Genomic DNA, 21,791 nt, shown 5'->3' on the forward strand with positions numbered 1-21,791 from the left:
AAATGGGCTCTCTGGATTAATGAGCCCACACAGTGTTTACATGGGAAAAAATTAAATTAAATATCACTGGCGTTGACAGCCCGACTGCCAGCCAGCTCCAAATGGACAGCCAAGAAACATTAAATACGAGCGTGCTTCCAGCATCTGCTGCCTCTGCCCTTGACGTGATCATTTGTGAACTTTGTCTTGCTCAGGGACCCCCAGCTGGCAAGCCTGCTCCACCTTCTGGCCATTTGGGGTTAAAAATCAAATGGCGAGCTCTGTGTGTTTCCTGGGATACACCTTGTACTGGTCCCTCACCTCCTGTCGTGGCAAGCTAAGCAGAGGTTCTTTAAGAAACTCACATAAATTTTGTGCTAGCAATCTGAAGTATCTGGTGACTGAAGTGACAGCTCTTGAGCATGGAGAATGGGCATGTTTCTCTCGTTACAAACCAATATCTGGCAGTTCAGCATGGATCACATCCCATGAGGATCAGGATAATCGAGACAGACCAGAGATGCCCTTTCTCTCAACTGTCAGGGTAACGGACTCCGTTTTTGTTGTGCTTTATTGAGGAAAACGTGCGCATCTTGCTCTCAGCTGGGCTGTCCATATTAAGTTGTCAGGTTGAAACAGTGTGGTTGTAATAAGAACTTAATATTCACATGACTATGCAAACAACATGGAGAGATTGAAGGTTGCCCATCCTGACACTGGTGACTTTCCTAGGGACAGTTCAGAGCTTGGCATATATCAGGGACTTAGAAAATTCCTCCCTCCCTCTGTCCCTTTCTTCCTACTTAGGTAGAGTAAAATTGGAGAGGAATACTTAGGCAGTAAGTGGGGATAGTTGGAGGTTTATACAGCAGTGGGATTTTTTTTTTTTAATTGGACGAATTGCCAATGTTCTCGGAAAGTCAGTTAACAAAGCTCTCCTGTGGCTTCCACTTTTGATGTGGCCGCCAGATGCTTGAGGAGTGACTCAGAGACCCAGCCTCTGAGACCCCCGGAGGGGAAGATGGGCCTGATATCTGGACATTCCTTTCCCACCGGCAGCGGACTTGAAATGAAATTATCGTGGCAACAAATTTTATGCGATAAGGACCAAGGAAGGGTCCACGGTGATGAGGCGGGCACACTGAGATGGCGCTGCAAGGTGGGGATACCGTCGGGAGACTGATTTTAAATAAACATGTCTGAATTTATACAAACAAATCATTTGAAGTAGTCACCATCTAATGATATATTCTTATTCCAGTAAAATAATGCAGGTGAAAGTGCTCTGAAAACACTCAGGCACTTTGTGGTGGATGATGTTTTGAGATGTTGACTAGTTCCTCCTCCAGCCTCCATCATTATTTTTTTCCCTCTTTAGCAGAGAAGAGAGGAGAAAGAAGAGAAAGCTTCTTCCCGTTTTTTTTTCTTTCTTTCTTTTTTGAGACAGGGTCTCACTGTCCTGCCCAGGCTGGAGTACAGTGGGGCTATCACAGCTCACTGTAACCTTGAACTCCTGGGCTCAAGTGATCCTCCCACCTCAGCCTTCTGAGTAGCTGGGACTGCAGGCACATGCCACCACACCTGGCTAATGTTTTAAATTATATTTTTAGAGATGGGGTCTGGCTATGTTGCCCAGGCTGGTCTTGAACTCCTGTCCTCAAGCAATCCTCTCACCTTGGCCTCCCAGAGTGCTGGGATTACAGGCATGAGCCACAGTGCCTAGCCTCTTCCTGGTTTTAGGTTTCAAAAGCCTGTGACCGATGTGAGCTGGAGAGGACTCAGGGCATAGCTGAAATGTTTGAGAGGAAGAGGGGAGATTCTTGCTTTTAGACTAGCTGGAGGAGGGTGGATGATGCCAAGAGAACAGATGGTAAACGGAGCCAGAGGGAGGAGGCCACACGGAGGGCACTGTGGGCTTGGTCTGAGCACCCACGAGCCAGCTGGGAGCCCAGTCAGGGCTCACACACCCCAGAGGACATTGTTCATCGTCGAGCCCGGGGGCTAAGCCAGCGTTTACTGGGGCCTAGTGAAGTCTTCACTTCCACAGTCACCAGCGGCTTCCCGGAAGCACTGTCACACTGTGAGGACAGTCTCCCAACCTGCACTCTCCTAGGACACCTGCAAGCCTGAGAGAAGTGGCATGGAGTCTTAGACACCGAGCAGGTGGGGGTGGAGTGAAGGCAAAGTCCCCAAGCTACTCCTGGGAGGGGTAGAGGTAGGGGCTGAAAGAAAACAACTTGGGAAGCTCCCGAGTTGGGAAAGTGCTTAAACAGCCTCATTCCACCTGCCAATTCTGCCATTGTATAATTCTATTTTTATTGCAAGTTTAACATTAATATCTCATTTAAAATAGGGTAAAACCCTTCTTTCACAGAGCCCAGGGCGCAGTGACAGCAAATCTTTGCCCTGAGAGATTGGTTTCAATATCTGGAAATGGCTAAAGGTCATTTGGAGGCACGTGTGTTGGAAGGGGCAGCTAAGGCACAGCACAGAATCCAGTCCCAGGTGGGAGCAAAGACTTACGTTCCTGTATTTATTTCTGGTTGGAGTCACCTTGAGCATAGCTTTTGAATGCCCCGTGGTGGTCTACCCAGGAGTTCTGTTTTTGTTAAGCTTTCAGATCACCTCCCTGTGTGGCCCCTGCTGGCTCCGTGTCTGAGGGAGTCTTGAAGCTGCTATGGGCAGCCTGTCAGTTGGTCATTGTCATCAGCTTGTATGTCCCCTGTGCCACAGTGGTGCTATTTTACCTGCCCTCTCCCCTACCTTCCTTCAAAGATTGGCAACGAATTTCAAGTAGTCAAGGATACCACAGCAAGAACCTACTACTCATACACGGTAATTAGGTGCCTCCTCTCATCCCAATTTATGGGATGCTCTTGCCTTCCGGGTGAAGAAACCTGTTGCAGTTGTCATCATTCCATGAGCATCTCTGAAATATCTAGCCAGATTGTTCTGTGAGTGTTCACCTGCCTGTCTCCCACCCTCCTGAGACCAGGAGCAACTGGATTCCATCCACTCATTTACTTCCTGCTTCTCCAAACAAATAGTACTTGCCCTGCAGCAGGCAATGTGCTACGCTGGGGTGACACCTGAGACATGACCCCTGCCTCGGGGAGCTCCCAGTGCTGGAGGACGATGGACACAGACACAATGGTGATGCAGCATGTAGCAAGTGCAGGCAGAGAAGTGCATGAGGGATGCGGGGATAGCACAGAGGAACGGAGGGCGGGCTTTGTGGCAGGCTGTGTTCTTGTTTGCAAATACACATGCCTGTCCCTTGGGCAAAGGCCATACTTCCCCACCCTATTAATGTCAGTCTTGGCCATGAGCCTTGCTTTGGCCAGTCAAGTGATATGAATCATTTAGAGTCAGAAGCTTTAAAACCAGCCCGTAGTCTGCTACATTCTTTCCCTTTGCCCTTTGCCAGGGTGACCAGCACATATCCAGGTTGTACTGTCAGCCTGGGTCCTGGAGTGGAGCTGACATGTGATGGTCATGTGGAATAAGCAAGACATAAATTGTTGTTTAAAGCCCTTGAAGTTTTAGGGCCATTTGTTACTACAGCATATAGCCTGGTAAATTCTGACAGATACATTTTCATTTGTCTTTGTACCCCAGTGTCTGGCGCTTGGTAGCCACTCTGTAAATGCTTGTTGAATGAAGAGCTGAAGGGATTAGATCAGCTTGAATGAGAGAAGAAAGTGAGGAAGGGAGGCTCGGTGGTGTCTGGAGGCCTCATGTGGAGAAGTTCAGCAAGAGTTTGGCTGAACTTGATGGGAAAGGCCCACAGCGCCTCTGTCTCCCCTCATGTCTTCTGTTTGCTTGCCATGTCACCAGCAAGCTTTCGAACCTGACCCTACCGATTGGCCAGAAAAGAAGTGACATTAGAAAGATACTGGGTAGCTCACAAAATCATTGGGCAGGGGAGTCATTGCTAGAGAAGCAGACGTGGGGCTAAGTTCTCAAGAGTAACACCACAGAGCTTCTCAGAGAAGGCAGTGTTTCCCAACTCCATTAGTAAGGGTAAAAATAGTGGCTTACAGAATACAGAAACTTACCTCTCCTTCATCTAACAGTTCTAAGGTGAGCAGTCTAGGTCAGCAGTCATCCAGGGACCCACAATGCTTCCAAGTCATTGTTCTATCATCCCTCAGGGCATTGTCTTCATACGGGTTATCAAAGCTGGGTGGCTTACATATCTTGGTTCTAGCGAGTGGGAAGAGAGAAAAGGAGGCACATTCCCAGGCTTGCCCTAACCTGAAAGCAGCACGTGACACATTGCTTATATTTCATTCGTAAGAAGTAGTCACACGTCAACACCTAACTCCGAGGGACATGTAGTCTAGGGAGGCAGCTGTGTACCCAGAAAGAGTTCTATTAGTATGTGTGTAAGTCAGAGATCACTGCAATAATGCTCTGTAACAAACTACTTCTAACCCTGGTGGCTTTTAAACAATAAGCATTTATTCTCGCTCTCAGGAATTTGTATGTTGACTACTGTTCAGCTGAGCTAAGCTAGGCTGAGCCAGAAGGCTCTGATTAAGGCTATAGGCTGGCTGGGCATGGTGCCAGGCTGTGGGCTGGGCTCGACATATGTTTGTTCTGGGGCCCAGCCTGAAGGGCAGTGTCTCTTCGTGGCTTGTTCTCAGAAGTGCACAGGAGTGAGCAGAGATGCTCAATGCCTCTGGAGACTCAGCTCAGAAATGCCACACTGTCACTTTCACCCACATTCCACTGGGCAAAGCAGGTCCCATGAGCAAGCCCAACGTCAATAGGGCAGGGAAAATACTGTCTACTTTATTGGGAGATACTGCAGACTCACAGAATAGAAGTATGCGTGTGTAATTCTATTACAGGGAAAGCACTAATGATTGAGAACCGTAATTCAATTCACACCCTATGAGTGAAAGAGATAATGTATGTTGATGGACAGCTAGAAATCTCTGCCTCATCTAAGTTTTTTGTCTCTTGACATTCATAGAATTTACATAGCACACTGGGATGAGTTGGAGAGAATTTGTGGCCATCAGTATGGGACTTGGTGAAAAAGCTCTGTATATACTTATAGTAAGATTATTATAAGATAGATAAAATACAAAATATTAGGGAATATATGAAATATTAGACAAATATTACACTTCTAAATGAAATATATTCAATTTTCAATGAGAAACTTGTGTTTACTTCTGTGACATGAATTGTTTCATTGAGATATAATTCATATGTAAAAATACATCCATTTAAAGTGTATCATTTTATAACTTTTGACAAATGCATGCATAACGTCTTTTAGATATCAAGTTTTATGCTTGAAATGGCTACTGTTAAGTCCTGTGGAAATTTCTCATGGTAATAGTGATAGATTTTAAATGATAGGCTTAACCGTATAGAATTGCCAATATTAGGCCATCTTTGAAATGCAGAAATGTCAATTTCATATGGTTCAACTTAACACAATTAAACTTTGTCTAATCAAGTACAGGAATACTTTGGAGATGTTGCGGGTTTGGTTCCAGACCACTGCAATACAGCAAATACTGCAATAAAGTGAGCCACACAATTTTTTTGGTTTCCTAGTTCATTAAAAGTTATGTTTACATCATACAGTACTCTATTAAGTGTGTCATAGCATAATATCTAAAAAAATATACATACCTTAATTAAAAAATACTTTATTGGTAAAACATGCTAATGATTATCTGAGCCCTTGGTGAGTTGTAATCTTTTTGCTAATGGTTGCTAAATGTTGGGGTGGCTGTGGCAATTTCTTAAAATAAGACAACAATGAAGTTTGCTGCATCAATTGACTCTCTCTTGAAAGATTTCTTTGTAGCATGCAAGGCTGTTTGATAGCATTTTATCCACAGTAGAAGTCCTTTCAAAATTGGAGTCAATCCTCTCAAACCCTGCCACTGTTTTAACAACCAAGTTCATGTAATATACTAAATCCTTTCTTGTCACTTCAACAGTGTTCACAGCATCTTCACCAGCAGCAGATTCCGTCTCTAGAAATCACCTTTGCTCATCCATATGAAGCAACTCTTCATCCTTTCAAGTTTTATCATGAGATTGTAGCAATTCAGTCACATCTTCGGGGTGCACTTCTAATTCTAGTTCTCTTGCTATTTTCACCATACCTGCAGTTCCTTCCTCCACTGAAGTCTTGAGCCTCTCAAAGTCACCCATGAGGGTTGAAATCAACTTATTCCAAACTCCTATTAATTTTCTTTCTTTCTTTTTTTTTTTTTTTTTTGAGATAGGATCTCACTCTGTTGCTCAGGTACAGTGGCCTCATCATAGCTCATTGTAACCTCAAACTCCTGGGCTCAAGTGGATCGTCTGCCTCAGCTTCCTGAGTAACTGGAACTACAGACACTCGTCACTACGCCGGGCTAATTTTTCTATTTTTTTTGTAGAGATGGGGTCTCACTTTTGCTTAGTCTGGTCTTGAACTCCTGGCTTCAAGCAGTCCTCCCACCTTGGCCTGTCAAAGTGCTAGGATTACACTTGTGAGCCACGGCGCCTCATGTTGATATTGTGACCTGCTTCCGTGAATCACAAATGTTCTCAATGGCATCTAAAATGGTGAATCCTTTTCAGAAGGGTTTCAAATTACTTTGCCTAAATATATCAGAAGAATCACTATCTATGGCAGCTATAGCCTTATGAAATGTATTTCTTAAATAATAAGACTTGAAAGTTGAAATTCCTTCTTGATCCATGGGCTGTGGAAAGGATGTTTTGTTAGCAGGCATGAAAATAACATTAATCTCCTTGTAGACCTCTATCAGAGCCATAAAATGAGGTATGCCTATATTTACAAATAAAATTGAAGGTTTTTTCTTCAGCACATATAGATATCAAGATACTAATCCTAACAGTTCATTAATAAAATTGACTAGTCATCACATGTGAGCTATTTTAACTTGATTTCTCCAAAGTTGGCATTTTGCTTTGAATACACAATACTAGTTAATTCACATACAGACAAACACACACATTTTACACATTTTTAAGTTTTAAAAGTTTAAAATTTTCAATTTAACTTCAGGTACACAAAAATGTTAGTTAAGCTACTATATGTAAGCTAAGAATATCCTTTAACAAATCTGCAAGGTGAGATTTGCTTTAAAAAAATCCTCATTTAAGCACATACATTCTTGACAACTCTCTTCCTTGGAATGCTAATACATTTTGGTATAAAAAATGCAATGGCACTCTGATTCCATGCTTCAGTGAAAGCTGAAACCAGACAGACTCTAGGAGCTTGTATTTTGTTAGATTCACCATTTTAGTTTCATCATTCAATGTGCAATGCAGAGGCATAGGCAAACATTTACAGAGGAGAGCTTCTCTATGAATAAACGACATGTGTTACTTGAATCTCAAGGTTTCAGATAAAATTCATGCTATATTGGACCTTTACATTTCCTGATATTACAACAAAATCATGAGTACACAAACACTTGTAGTATTTCCATCATATTTCTTTTTTTTTCCCTAAATCTTCATTTATTACATTGAATAATTCATCTGCAATAGTTTGATTTAGTATTTTGGTTGTGGAACAAATAAATAATGTTTCTCCAATCACTTCTCTTTGAGCTTTCTAATTAATGCCATAAACTGACATAGTTACTCATATCTGCAGTTACACAGATCAATTGATAATCTTCTGAATTAGTGTGGCTTTTCCATTATATGAAATGTCCTCTGTGTGTCTACTGTTAGTATCATCTGATGGGGAACTCTTTTCTGTTTCCTGTGCTTTCAATGGCCCCAGTTAGGCTTTTGACAATTTCCATGCAGGCAGACAAAAAGAGCAATTCTGCATTTGTGTGAGGCATTTTAGCTTTAGCGATTAATTTTCTAACTTTGTAACTAGTGTTCTGATATTATTGTTACCAATCTCATAAAAGAACTTTATTTCTTATTTTGTGCATGCAAATGCATAAAAATGATGGCATATTTTTTTGTGTAATATGTAGTAGTAGGGTGAGGTGGTGGTGTAGCTTGTATGGGACCATTGTTTCATTTGATAACTGCAAATATTATATCTCGCTGAGGAAGATAAGACTTATTGGGGCAGATAAATCCAACTTTCAGAGAGTCTTTATAAATTACCTAGTGATTCAAACTCTTTTTTTAACTTATGTGTCTCTCTTATGAATCTGATAGCTCTTAAAATTTAATTAAAAACCTTTCCATAAACAAATATGTGTAAAAAAATAAATATTTAACTACAAAATACTCAATGGGACCAGCGGCCTTTAAGAACTTAAGAAAATCTTTTCATCAATATATTTCATAATCAACTTCATTCTTAAGAATGTTTTAAAATAAATTATATGGAAAAATTTAAAAAAATGTAGTGCATACAAACAAAAATGTTGAAACTTTAATTTTCATTTAATTCAATAACAAAAATTCTGAAAAACTAAACAAAATATAAACATTACTGACCTACATAACCTAAAATATTTTTACAAACTAACCTCCTCATGTTGTAAAGGCCTGAAATAACTTTTAATGAGTAGAATTAATTAAATTATGTTTATCATTATTATTAGAAATACAAAGAAATTCTAACAAGCACCTGAAATTGGCTAATTGAAAACTCCCAAAGCAACTAAAAATTAAAAAAGCCCCAAGAAACCATGGAGAGAATTCATAAAAAATTCAATCATTTAATAGCATCTTTTACACAAGTAAAAAAATTGTGAAAAGAGAAAACTTATAAAGAAAACTAAATGTTTTGCATCCATCTGAAAGACAAACAGTTTCTCTAATGATAACCAAATTACAGTTAAATTAACCATCAGAGGACTTGGGATGATCTAACGGACAAGGCAAAGGCACAGGCAGGTGCTATGTGTTGTGACTCCTGTCGAGTGCTTGCTGGCTGCAAGTTAATAATGCACGGAGTTATATGTCCCAAAATAATATTCATTGAATTCAGGAATTTCATAGTGTTCAAAATATTTTCAATGATCATTTTTAATAGACTTTATTTTTTAAGAGCATTTTTAGGTTTACAGAAAAATTGTGCAGAAAGTACAGACTTTCCAGATATTCTACCTACCCCACTCCAGGTTCCCCTATTTTAACATCTTGCATTAGCATGGTACACATTTATAACAATTGATGGAACAATATTGATACATTATTATTAACAGACATCCATAGTTTATATTAGGGTTCACTCTTGATGTTGCACAGTTCCATGGGTTTTGGCAAATGCATAATGTAATTTAACCATCATTAGAGTATTTACAGAATAATAGCTTCACCACCTTGAAAATATCCTGTACTCCCACTTATTCATCTCACCCCTTTCCCTGAGCTCATGGTAATTACTAATCTTCTACAGCTGGCTCTATAGTTTTGCTTTTTCTAGAACGGTATGTAGTTGGAATGATACATACTATAGCCTTTTCAGATTGGCTTCTTTCACTTAACAATCACATTTAAGGTTCCTCTATGTCTTTTCATGTCTTCAGAGCTCATTTCTTATTTCACTGAACAATATTCCATTGTAGGGATGTACCGCAATTTGTTTATCCATTCACTTATTGAAGGACATCTTGGTTGGTTCCAAGTCTTGGCAATTATGAACAAAGCTGCTATAAACACTCATGTGCAGGCTTTTGTGTGGACAAAAAAATAAGTTTTCAATTCATTTCTATGAAGGCCTAGGAGCACAATCGCTGAATTGTATGGTAAGACTATGTTCAGTTTTGTAGGAAACTATTAAACTGTCTTCCAAAGTGGCTGTACCATTTTACATCCCTACTGGTGATAGATGAGAGTTCCTGTTGCTCCACATCCTCACCAGCATTTGATATGGTCAGTGTTTTGTATTTTAGCCATCTGATAGGTGTGCAGTAGTATAGGTGTGTAGTTGTTTTAATTTGTGATTACCCAGTGAGATACGGTGTTGGGCACTGTTTCATAGGCTTACTTGTCATTTATATATCTTCTTTGGTGAGGTGTCTGCTCAGAGCTTTTGCTCATTTTTTCCAGTGCCATTTGTTGAAAAGACTATGCTTTCCCCATCGGATTGACTTTGCTTCTTTGTCAAAGATCAATTGACTGTATTTGTGTGAGTCTATTTCTCAGCTCTCTATTCTGTTCCATTGATTTATTTGTTTATTCTTTTGTCAGGACCACATTGTCTTGATTGCATAGTTTTATATTATGTCTTGAAGTCAGATAATCTGTCTTTTGACTGTGTTTTACTTCAGTAGTGTGTTGGCTACTCTGGGTCTTTTGCCTTTCCATATAAACTTTACAAAAAAAATTGGTTGATATTCACAAAATAACTTGCTCAGATTTTGGTTGGGATTGCACTGAATTTATATATCAATTTGGATTGACCTGACATCTTAACAATGTTGAGTCTCCCTATCCAAGAATGTGAACTCTCTCTCTGTTTATTTTGTTCTTTGATTCCTTTTATCAGAGATTTTTAATTTTCCTTATATAGATATTACACACATTTTGTTAGATTAATAACTTTCTTTTTAAATTATCAATCTTTAATGGCTGTAAAAATGCTTAAAAATTTTAAAAATCAATATGCAATATTTATAACCATCAATCTTTTGTGGTCAGGCCACCTGTTAGCCATTTGTGGCTCACCAAAGTGCTGTGACCCATGGTTTGGGAAGTGTTTTGATAAGGAACAGCAGCTACTACGACTGAGCATAAGACACTAAAATCTCTCCAACTGCCACTTCTTTATTAAGAACTGGACATTGCAGCCACTGCTATGGCTGATGTTCTCATGCCTCAAGTGGACCCATCTTTCCTTTACTCAAATGTCTCTGGTTGTCTTGGGAGACAGGGTCAGATCTGCGAATATTTGTAAGGGGATTTTAGTTTGGCTTTTGTTCACCAGACATAGAAATTTTGTTTATACTACAGATCAAACTGGATCTTAGTTGGATGCTCATCCACCAGCAAAATCTCTATTGGTCACACCACTGTGAAGTCCACTTGGATGCCACTGCTCATGACTGAATCAGTCCTCTTTGGTACTGAAGGTTAAGACCTACATGTACCACTATTTGTTCTCTACCGACTCTGGCTCCCATTATCCCCATTTAAATCAGGGAGCTCCTTTTGCCTGCAGTGGCTTTCCCAGCATCCCTGGCCACAGAGAACAGCCACTGTGGTGTTTTTCAAAGATGGTGGCACCTCCTTCACTAGTGATCCCCGGAAAGCCTTGGTGGAAGCCCCCTCAGGAGAGATACAGTTAGAAGAGAGGTAAGTTGGCTGCACGTGAAAATCCACTGCAATATTTTCTTCTCCTTGATTCTCTGGATTCTTTCCTACACACATATCAGGAAATTTCCTCCTTCTCATCTTCATTTAGCTGAGTCCAGAAGTTAGTCAATCAGTTTAGATGGTACATTGAAATCAGAGCCACCAGGAAGTCCACTCAAATTGAAAAATTTGGACTTATTCACACACACACTTTTCAGTTTAAATTAGCAGAATCTTGCAATTCTTTCTCTTCCTGGGGTTGACTTTCTAATTGATCACCCAGGGTGTGCCTGGATCTGGTTCAAGTATTAGGAGTGGGAGTAGCAGACGCAGTGGGAGGGGGGTGGGAGGAGATTGGCTTCCCTTTCCAGGGGGACTGGCTCAGATGAGGTTGGAAGAGGATCTTCAACCAAGGCAGGAACAGCCTCTTTACATAAGGAAGAGAGTCTGCTTCTGCTGCCAAGGGGGTTTGGGGGCTTGAGTTCTTGGGAATCCTCCAAGTCCCGTTCCTACTCTCAGATTCCCACTCTTTCCTCCTGGTAAGTATGAAATCTGGTGAGGCTGATTATTTAATTGACTTTATAGTTTTGCAATTTGTGGATGAAATTGTGAAGTTTGGTTTTTCAGTTGCTTCAGCCTGAGGGTTCAAGTAATTAAACATTTTTTTAGCTCTGTCATTTGAAAAAAAATATAGATTTTTAAAAAGAGAATTTAGGACTCAGAATGTGTCACTGCTTTTTAAAACAAGTGATCCAGTTTTAAACTCATCCCTGGAGTTCATTCTTTGAGTTCCTCTTGCTCTTCATATTATTATTATTTTTGACAATGGCCACTTGATTTCCCAAAGCCTAGTCTTCAGTGGGTGCTTCAACGCAGGTGACCATAAATGGCAGTTTACCTAGCTGTTTTTTTCATGTACGCCAAGTGTTTCCAGAGCCCATATCTTCCTACCAGTGAAATCTCAGTCTTTATTCCTAATCAGGCCAGATGACCAATCTCAGCTTCTTCTCATTTCCTCAAAATTTTGTTTCTTGCCATCCCACATTGGGTGATCTCTGTTCTTTGTTTTTCCCTGCTGTCCTTGTTGGTCTTATTTTACTTCCTTGAAATTTGAGATAATTTTCGGGTATTGACATGACTCTTTTGGGGACTACAGTTCACTATAATAGGATGGAAAATGTGTGGACTTAGAGGAAAAGTATAGATTGTGTCCAGTAGTGACTTCTCTTGGATCTCTAGGCTATCTGCTCTTTGGATTGGGAGAGGATTCAACCATAGCTGCAGTTTTCATCCCTGCCACCTCACCTGTATATATGGGGTTGACAGGTGATAGGCTGTAACCTGGCCTCCACTGGCCTGGTCTCAACCCAGCTTCCCCGTCGCCTGTGGGATGAGCAGAACAACCACAGGTGTGCTCCCCTTTGAAATGAGAAAAGAAATGGAGAGACTTTTTGAAGATCCCAGGTTGGCCAGTTGCTGGGCTAAGGATGAAACCCACATCTTTCCAGACCCTTAATACTGACCTCTCCATCAGGCCTTGCCCTAACTCTGGAAGGGCCCAGGATAAGAGTACACTTGCAGGCCCACGTACTACTGTCTAAATATTTGTAAGCAATAATCCAGCTATCAAATGTTCCATGAAATAAATTCTATCCTCCCATCTTGACAAAGCATTGCAGTTTGGAGTATTCAGAAGAAATGTGGAGACTGAGTCTGGCCTGTAGGGTATTTATGAGTGATCAACCTGGGACGAGGCAGGCACAAGCGGAAGAAGGAGCCCAAATGCCATGCAGACCCCGCCCCCCCAGGCCTCAGTCTACCCCACCAGGTACCCTAGAGCATACACAGCCCCTCAGACTGGACCAAGGTAGGGAAAATTGCTGGGCCACCCCTCCTCCAATCCCAGGACAGGGCATACCTGCGGATGAGGGGCATCTGTTCAGGGTCAGCAGCAAACCTTGAAAAAGCTGACAGCTAGGCAACAAACCCTTTCTCTGACAAATGTTCCTGCACAATGGCCTGCTCTGTTCAGGCAAAGGCAGTAGGGCGAGAGGCCTCCATTTCTTCCCTCCTGGACATCCCAGCCCAAATATTCAAGCTCCATCCACCTGCCTCAAGAGCCGCCCCTTGACAGCCCCTGGGCCTACGGTACATCACACAGGGGCTTGAGCCTTCCTGGGGACAACAGAGAGGCAGGAGATCCCTTTAACATTCTGCAGCAGGGTAGGGAATTCCAGGGTCCTCAGTACCCAGAGATTGGGCTAAAACGGGGTGGGGCACACCTCCTTTGCCAGTAGACTCCTCAATTCCTGGGCGACAGGGAGCTGGAGGAGGGCTTCTAAAGGGGGAGGGTTGGACAGGGACCCCTCCTGCATCGGGTCTAAGGTCCTGCTACCAACAATTATACTGAGATGTTGGGAGATACAAATGAGGAATTGCTTAAGGAAGGCTCTGAATTTCTTAGAGAAAGGAATTGACTAGTGGTTAACGTTAAATAAAACAATGGCTTAAAAAATCACCGTGAGTACCAGGGATTGTCACTATTAGCTGTATTCCCGGTGTAGCTGTGCCAGGGCTTCCTGTCACTCTCAGGGGGCTCGCCCTGGGCCCAGCAATCCTTGCCGGCGGCGGAATCCCCCTGGGGGGCGTGGGTCAGGATCGCTCTCCGTCCCCCACCCGCGGCCAGGTCCCCGGGGCTGAGCAGAGCAGGGCGCTGTCGGGCGCGTGGGGGAGCGGGACAGGGGCGCGCACGGCCAGGAGCCAGAGAGATCGCGGCCAGGGAAGGGAGGAGGCGGCGAGGCTGAGCAAGGCAGCCCGGCCCAGCCTGACGCAGCGGCGGCGGCGGCGGAGCAGGCCACCGCCAGGGCGCCCGGGCCAGCCGCGCCAGCCGTCCCTCCGCCTCCTTCTTCAGCCGCTTCGCGCTCGTGGGAGTGTGTCGCGCGCCCGCCGGGGGTCACGGGCTCCGGGCATCCTCGGCTGGCGATCCCGAGCGGAGGGAGGCGCACGAGCGCGCGCGACACAAGGAGGCGGGGAAAGGAGCAGGCGAGGCGGAGGCGAGCGAGGAGGAGGGAGGGACCCGCCCGCCGCGCCCCGGTCGCCAGGCATGTGTGGCCGCAGGCGCCCGACGCTGCCGCTGTCCCGGGGCTGAGCCGCGCCCAGGTGTCCCGCACAGTGCGTGCGCCAGTGTGTGTCCGCGCGGGCGAGCACCGCGCCGGCCCCCAGCCTCCCGCTCGCTACCCCCGGCCGCGGTGCATGTTCGCCTCCTGCCACTGTGTGCCGAGAGGCAGGAGGACCATGAAAATGATCCACTTTCGGAGCTCCAGCATCAAATCGCTCAGCCAGGAGATGAAATGCACCATCCGGCTGCTGGACGACTCGGAGATCTCCTGCCACATCCAGGTGCGGGTGGTGCCAGGCGAGGGCGCAGGGCGCGGGGCACACGCCGGAGTAAGGCAGGGGGGCCTCTGCGGTGGGCGTGCGAGAACAGGGACCCCACTCGGGGATGGGGGGCGGCTGGAAAGCCAGATTTTGCTTCCTCAGTCCTGTGAGGCTGGGAGCCCTAGCCACGCAGGGGGGCACGGTCCTCCGCAGGTGCCAGGCACGCGTTATCCGTGCCGGGTCCCATTCCTCTGGCATGCACCTTGCGCGCTCCTCTCGCGCCCAGGCTGGGGGCGCGGGGTAGCTGCCCCTGGGGGGACACTGGCCTTTCTGGCCCCTACTCCGCCAAAAAATGGGAGCTCGAAGGGCCGAGAGGGGCACCTGCATGTCGCCCACTAGTCTTTCTTCCCTTCCTCCACGTGGAAAGGCATGCACAAGCCCGGGTTCACTCATTTCTCTCTGTGGGCACAGAGGTGCCCTCAGTCCCAGGCACCTGCTTCCCGCTCCCTGTTGCCCCCCTGCCGGTGGTCTTTACTTCGCTTGGGGCGGTGGCGAAGTTTCCCCAGAGTGAGAGGCCGGGCAGTCATGGGCTCCAGCCTTGAGGGATGGAGCGCGCGCTGCGTCGGACTGGAGCTATCTGGAAAGGAACGTGTGAAGTCTTAGTGTTTCAGAGAAAGGAAAAGGGCTTGTGAGGCCAGCAAGTGGAGACTCCTGCAGGAACCTGGGTCCTGGAAAAAAGCGCCCCGTGGAATCTTGGTGGACATTCACTGTTGCCCAAGTTAGAGAGGGCAAGTTGGGTGAAGGCTGCTTTGCTGGCAGCCCTACCCTGGGTTAGTAAATGCCTTCGAGCTGTCAAGGGATCTAGTGTGAACTGCAAGGGTGTGTGTGTGTGTGTGGGCGAGTGTGTGTGTGTGCATTTGTGGTGTGTGTGTATATGTAGGCAGGTGTGAGTCCCTCTTCCGTGACCCCAGAGATGCCCCACTAGGCACGCATGATCTGGAAAGATTGTATCAAGGCTCAACAGTATTAGCCTCTGACTTTTAAGTCTGTTTAATTATTTATATCTGGGATTTCCTCTTCTCACCTACACGAGTCTTGAGGCTCCAGGACTGAGCTGTTTTTAAAATACAGGGCACACCACCTTTGCCCGTGGGAGGTGAGTGAGGCAGCGTCTCCCAGTGGCAGGAATCTGCCTCTAGGCTGTGTGAGCCATGAATGAATGAAAGGTCTTTCACTATGGTTTTTTTTTTTAAATTTTTACTTTAAATTTTTGCTAGTGGGAGTTAACGACACTGGGACAGTTGCAACTAACCTGTAAGCTGACAGCTGGACAAGTTTCAAGGCAGGAATATGGTCCCCCCCACGATCTCCCAGGAAAGTAGGCTCCCATTGAATTTTCTGGAGGATCTTGAATTTCATTCTGAGCTAAGCACCACTGCTAAACTTAATAATAAAAGGATTAGCAAGATAGGCAGTTTTTCTGCTGCTACAAGGGTTGCACAGAAACGTTTGGCATGTACTGTCTTGTGACTCGGAGAGTATGGTTTGTGCACTCTGCTTTAAGTCCTAGAGTGGGTGCACAGGTCTTTTAACTCGTAAGGAATATGTAGATAACGGAAGGACTGGCAGCAGAGAGCGAAGCTCTGCCTGCCCTGAAACGCTTGGAGTTGACATTTGTTTTTTTCCCTCCCTCAGGACTAAGTCTTCCTTAAAATAGATAAGTGTCCCCAAAGGACATGTATTTGTTGTCTGGTGTTCTGGGAAACAATAAATTGTAGCTAGTCTAATACCAGTTTGGAAAGTTCGAGTTCTTATGGCCTAACTCATGCCAATGAGGTTAAAATGTTATGTTTCAAAACGCTGATTTGGGCATTGATTTTAAATGATCAGATGTTTTATTTTGTGGTACACCTTTTTCTGCCCCTTCTGCTCCCAAATGGAGATTATTATTTAACCAATTAAAATGAATTAAAAGATTTTATTTTGGTAATTTTGGACCTCATACTTTCCTAGAATATTCCTAACTGGGAATTTAAATTGCACTTCCAGATATGAGGTTACAAAGATCTCCCATTTGTTTAGAGGGAGAACAAAAAGATTAAAAAACAAAACAAAACAAAACAAAATCAGTTGGAGTCACCTGCACTTGTGCTGGGAGAGTCCATCCATGTCTTCTTCCTTCCTTCCTCCCCATAGATTCACAAAGTTAAAGGATTGTATGGACTGTCACAGTGTCACACATACCCTCCCTGCTAGCCCATGCCTGCCTGCCTGAGTTAGGAGCCCTCACCTCTGGTGCTTGCCTGGCTCTGGAGGCTCTGTAAGAGCAGCAGAGGCTCTTGGAAAAGTGTTGGTTGCCTGTTCGCCCCAGAAGTGCCTGTGGAGCCCAAAATAAGTGGGGAAACTCAGGCCACACATCCCTGGGAGCTCATTAGTCTGCATTCTCTAGTAAGCGAGCATTCCAGATTGAAAGAATGAGCGGCTCACACAGGTTTCCCTAGCCAGGTGCTGGAGGGCAGCTGCAGGTGATGGATGCAGGCGATGATAGAAACTTCAGGACTGCTCTTTGGGACCATGCAAATAGCTCTGGTGCCATTTCTCGAGCATCTCCCATGTGCCAACTGTATACTCATTATATCTGATTTCTATCACAAGCCTCTGAGTAGATATTATTCCCATTTTAAGGATAAGAAAACTGAGCCACTAAGAGCTTAAGTGACTTGTTCAAGGCCACATCTCTAAAAAGAAATTGAGCAGCTGGAATTCAAATCCAGAGTTGTCTGGATCCAAAGCTCCTGTACGTCTTTGTTATATTTCCCGACAGTTAAAATAGCTGAACTTTCAGTGAAATTTCCAGACACTGAAGGAGGTAAATCCAAGGTATGGGTTTTGAACCAGTGACTGAAGGCCAGTGGGGATTCATGATCTGAACGGCCAAAGCGACCCTCCTTGCGAGTTTGCAAACTTAACGTGTCCAGAGTCTGGCAGGGAGGCTGTCATCCAGAGCTGATTGGAATGCCCCAATCCAAAGGCTGTTGGGGTCCATTTCCATCTCCAGGAAACTTGGTGTTTGCTTTCAAAGAAATGGTACTCATAAATGCTTTGTTAGATTCTACACACTGCATTCTTACATTTTAGATTGTAGTACCCCCAAAGTATGCCTGTGCATCAAAAGATGAAGCCTTAACCAAGCCGGAAGCTAAGGGAGAATTGCCTGGTTGTACTCTGATCACAGGGTCATGGTGAAGGGGCATGTCTTTGTTCCTCTTCAGCGTGCCTTACGCAAGGGGGAAGAGCCAGTATATTCTTCTTGCTCTATTCCCCACCCCCCACCCCAGGATCTTTGCATCTACCACCATATTGATTATAGGAAAGAGCTTTTGCAAATTAACAGCTTTTAAGTATTCCTTTTCAAAGTGGTATATTTTTGGTGGTATTTGGGCAAAGAAAACTTTTAAACACACAACCTAATGGCCCGGTCTCAGCAGACTGGTGGCCAGTTCTAGTAGGAGATGCAAAAGTCACTGGCTTTGTCTCTTTTCTCAGTTCTGGGATGTTGTCCCATCATATCACTTGTGTGTGAATGTTTAGGCAGGTGGAAGAGGGATTCCAGATGGACAGGGAGTGAAAGGAGAGTCTAGGGCCCCAGACAGAGGCCTGGGGAAGGGAAGGAGTTGCTTCCCTTCCTGGGCTTATCCAACTGAGCCAACCCTGAAGTCTGGATTATTGTAGGAGGATGAGGCTTAGCCCTAACTCTCTTTCATTCAGCATTGCTGTTTCAGTTCTGGCAAGGTTGGTCACAACTCTTTCTAATGAAATTGCCATTTTTAATTCTGACTTTTATTGGGCAAAACATAGACTTTTGACATTATTCATTCTTTGGCAAGGCCTGGTAAACGTGGCTGACATTGTTGGAACTGGCTGGAAATTTGTATTGGAATAGAAATCCTAACATAGTGCTTTGTGCATAGTAGGCACTCAGTTAATATAGATGTGGATTGAATAATTTCCTCTCTAGACTGTTAAATTCATGAGGGTGAAAACTTTTGTTGTTGTTCACCACTGAATCCCTAGTACTTAGACTAGTACCTGGCATACAGTATGTGTTCATTAAACACTAGTTGAGTGAATGAGTTCTAACCCAACCAATATTTATTCTAGCCCGTTACCTATCAACATGAAGTTAACATGACAGCATTGGATTAAAAATCAAATGTGTGGTTTAGTTGTGTTACCAACCAGCTGTGTGATTGTGAGTGAGTCATTGGACATTTGGAGTCAATTTTCTCTCTTTGTAAACCAAGGAGTTGGGTTAGATAGATGGCTACTTTTTAGAAAGTCTATGGTTTAATTATTAACAAGACAAATTACATTTGAGCAAAACATTGCTGGTGACAGAGTGGTTGTGTACACATTGTCTCATGTGACGTTCATAACTATCCGGCATCATCTTCATTTTATGGATGTTAGTGTGTTACTGAGTGTTATCTCAATCTTATAGATATGGAAAATGAGATTCAGAGAGATTAAACAATTTGGGACACTGGAAAAATAAGGGGATTAGAACCCAGGTCATTTGACTCAAAATCCAGAGCTCTATCATCTCTAGATCACTGCTTCTTGGGACTTGAGGGTTAGGCTGCTTTTGGCTGCAAGTAAGAGAGAAGACAAGTTACAGAGGACTAAATAATAAAGCACGTATTATCTTACCTAGCAAGACATCCAGAGAGAGCGGGCAGCTTCAGGGTTGTTCCAAAGCAACCTGGGACTTTGCATCTTTCCACTATAGTCACTGTGATGATGAGGTGGCTGCAGTAGTTTTGGATGTTAGTCAGGGACTACCACATCCACCATCCAAGAGGAGGTATTTTTTTGTGCACTTCTTTTTTTTTTTTTTTTTTTTTAAATCACAGAGGAACACCTTTCCTAGAGGGCCCATCACTCTTCCCATCAGATTCCATTGGCCAGGATTGGGCCACATGCCTAGGTCCTAGCTGCAAAAGCTTCCAGAATTGTGTGCATCTGGCATCTTCCCTCTCTATAACGGGAGGTGGGCTTTGCCATTATGGGAAGAATAGAGGCGGGTGCGTGTGTGTGCATGTGTGTGCGTGTGTGTGCATGTGTGTGGTGGAGAGGAACAGCTGTTGGCTAATCGTGCAGGAATGTCTTTCAGAATATGTCAAACTGAGCTGTGATTATTGTTACAATAAACCTTTCAGGTGAGTTTAATAAGATATTATCTAAGCCCTGGCTGATTTTAGGCAATCTTTGTATGATCAAATATCAGAACAAGAAAAAATTATTAGGTAATTCTTTACAGTGTGTGTTGTTAAATATCAGTTCAGTCCTTACTGAACTGGTGGGTTCTGCGCAGCTAAAAGGCATCTTGTCTAGAGCAGGCACAGCTCTATACAACACGCAAGCTTTGTGCTTGTTCCAGTGGCAGGGTGGCAAAGTAGTCATGAACATGTGTTCTTGGACGCTGCTTGCTTGGATTTGAACCTGGCTCTGCCATGGATTAGCCAAGTGTCTTTGGGCAAGTCACTTTACCATTTTGGGCCTCAGTTTTCTCATCTATCAAGTGGAAATAATAGTAATACAGACTCATAAACTTGTTGTAAGGATTAGATGAGGAATATATGTCAAGTGCTTAGCTTAGTATCTGTCCCAAAGTAAGAGCTGAAAAAATAGTGACTGTTACCTTAATACTTTGTGAAAATATATTAGAGATAACCCTAAGTAATGTAAAGGTTTTGACTTAGAATCCAATGACTTTAAGTCCAAAGTCCATCACTTTCTGACTGTATAAGGCCTCAAGCAAGTCACTGGGCCTCCTGTTCTTTTCTATAAAATGGGCATAATCTAATTCCTCCATTGCCAACTTATATGGCATAGGTAAAAGGATATTGTAAATGTCAAAACATCACGTAAATGCAGAGTGCTACTGTTCTAATCAATTTAGTTGGAAAAAAAGTTAGTTTCTTACCTGTTGAAATGGGAATTGGATGATCACATGCAAACATACACATGTGCTAAGTATCCAGGCCCCATGGTTATCCTGTTGGTGAAGTCCAAGCTAGGTCCTGCTGACAGCCCCATCTGGTAGTAAGGATAATCCAACACTTTTCTCTGTCAAACTCATCTACAATGCCATTCAGAGACGACTGAAAGTCAGGCACAAAGGGAACAGAGGAGAGAGACAGTTTGTGTAATGCCGTGGCCCAGCTCTGACGTTTTTAGGCCTAGATTACATGCGCCAGATCTTTATATTAAGGATATCCTAAAAAAAAAAAAAAAGTGATGTTATTCCAATGGTCTGCTAAGATCTTTTCTCTTGGTACATTCAAAGCAAAGGCAAAGTGTACTGACTTCAGGGATAATGCGACTCTGTTAGTTCCGTATTGTTTGGATGGTGTATCAGCTGGAATGCCTTTAACTACATGCAACAAATTTCGATTCAAACTGGCTTTAACATTAAGGACATTGATTGACTTATATGTCCAGAAGTCCTGAGTTAAGGACTTAATTTAAGCACTGTGGCACCGTTCTCTGGAGTCCCCTTGCCTCTTCCTGCTTTTTGGGATGGCTTCATCCCAGGGCTTGTAGTGAAATCGTTATATTAATAGCAGTGCCAGTTTTCACATTTTCACAGGACACCCTCCAGGGTAAGAGAGAAGCCACTTCCAATTCGTCGTCATCCCCAGTAGAAGTCCTGCAGTCATTCTAATTGGGCCTCCTAAGTCACATTCCCACCCTGAACCAGTGACTATGACCACTGGAGGGGAAGGTGCCAATTAGCTTAAGGCACAGAGCCTAACCCTAGGACTCAGGGTGGGGTCAACTTCCTTCCTGGTGGTGCTTTACATAGTGGAGAGTGAATACCCCCAAATCAGGGATCTCCTTGGTAAGAGGAAGGGGGAAATGCCTCCTAGAAAGGTAACTCACAATACCTATTCCAGACACTTTGTCTAAGTGGTTCTCAAAGTGTGGTCCAGGGACCCCTGGAAGTCCCTGAGATCCTTTCATGGGATCTGTTTTCAAAATAATACTAAGATATTGTTTGCCTTTTTTGGCTAACAGTTTTATTGAGATATAAATCACATTCCACATAATGCACCCACTTACAGTATACAATTTAATGTATTCATAGAGTTGTGTAACCATCA

At 43.8% G+C, this 21,791-nt stretch overlaps 1 protein-coding gene across 2 annotated transcripts in view; it reads left to right on the forward strand.

The window, feature by feature from the left end:
• The first annotated feature begins 14,329 nt into the window (after positions 1-14,329).
• FRMD3 (FERM domain containing 3) overlaps positions 14,330-21,791 on the forward strand; it is a 254,155-nt gene continuing 246,693 nt past the window's right edge. Inside the window, exon 1 of one of the 2 annotated variants that reach the window (XM_069474091.1) lies at positions 14,330-14,646. In XM_069474091.1, the coding sequence (XP_069330192.1) occupies positions 14,500-14,646 (147 nt within the window). In that variant the 5' untranslated portion in view covers positions 14,330-14,499. The remainder of the gene's footprint in view (positions 14,647-21,791) is intronic. The other variant, XM_069474090.1, reaches the window with a different exon arrangement.

Source organism: Eulemur rufifrons, chromosome 7 (assembly GCF_041146395.1).
Source record: "Eulemur rufifrons isolate Redbay chromosome 7, OSU_ERuf_1, whole genome shotgun sequence".
Classification (NCBI taxonomy): Eukaryota; Metazoa; Chordata; class Mammalia; order Primates; family Lemuridae; genus Eulemur; species Eulemur rufifrons.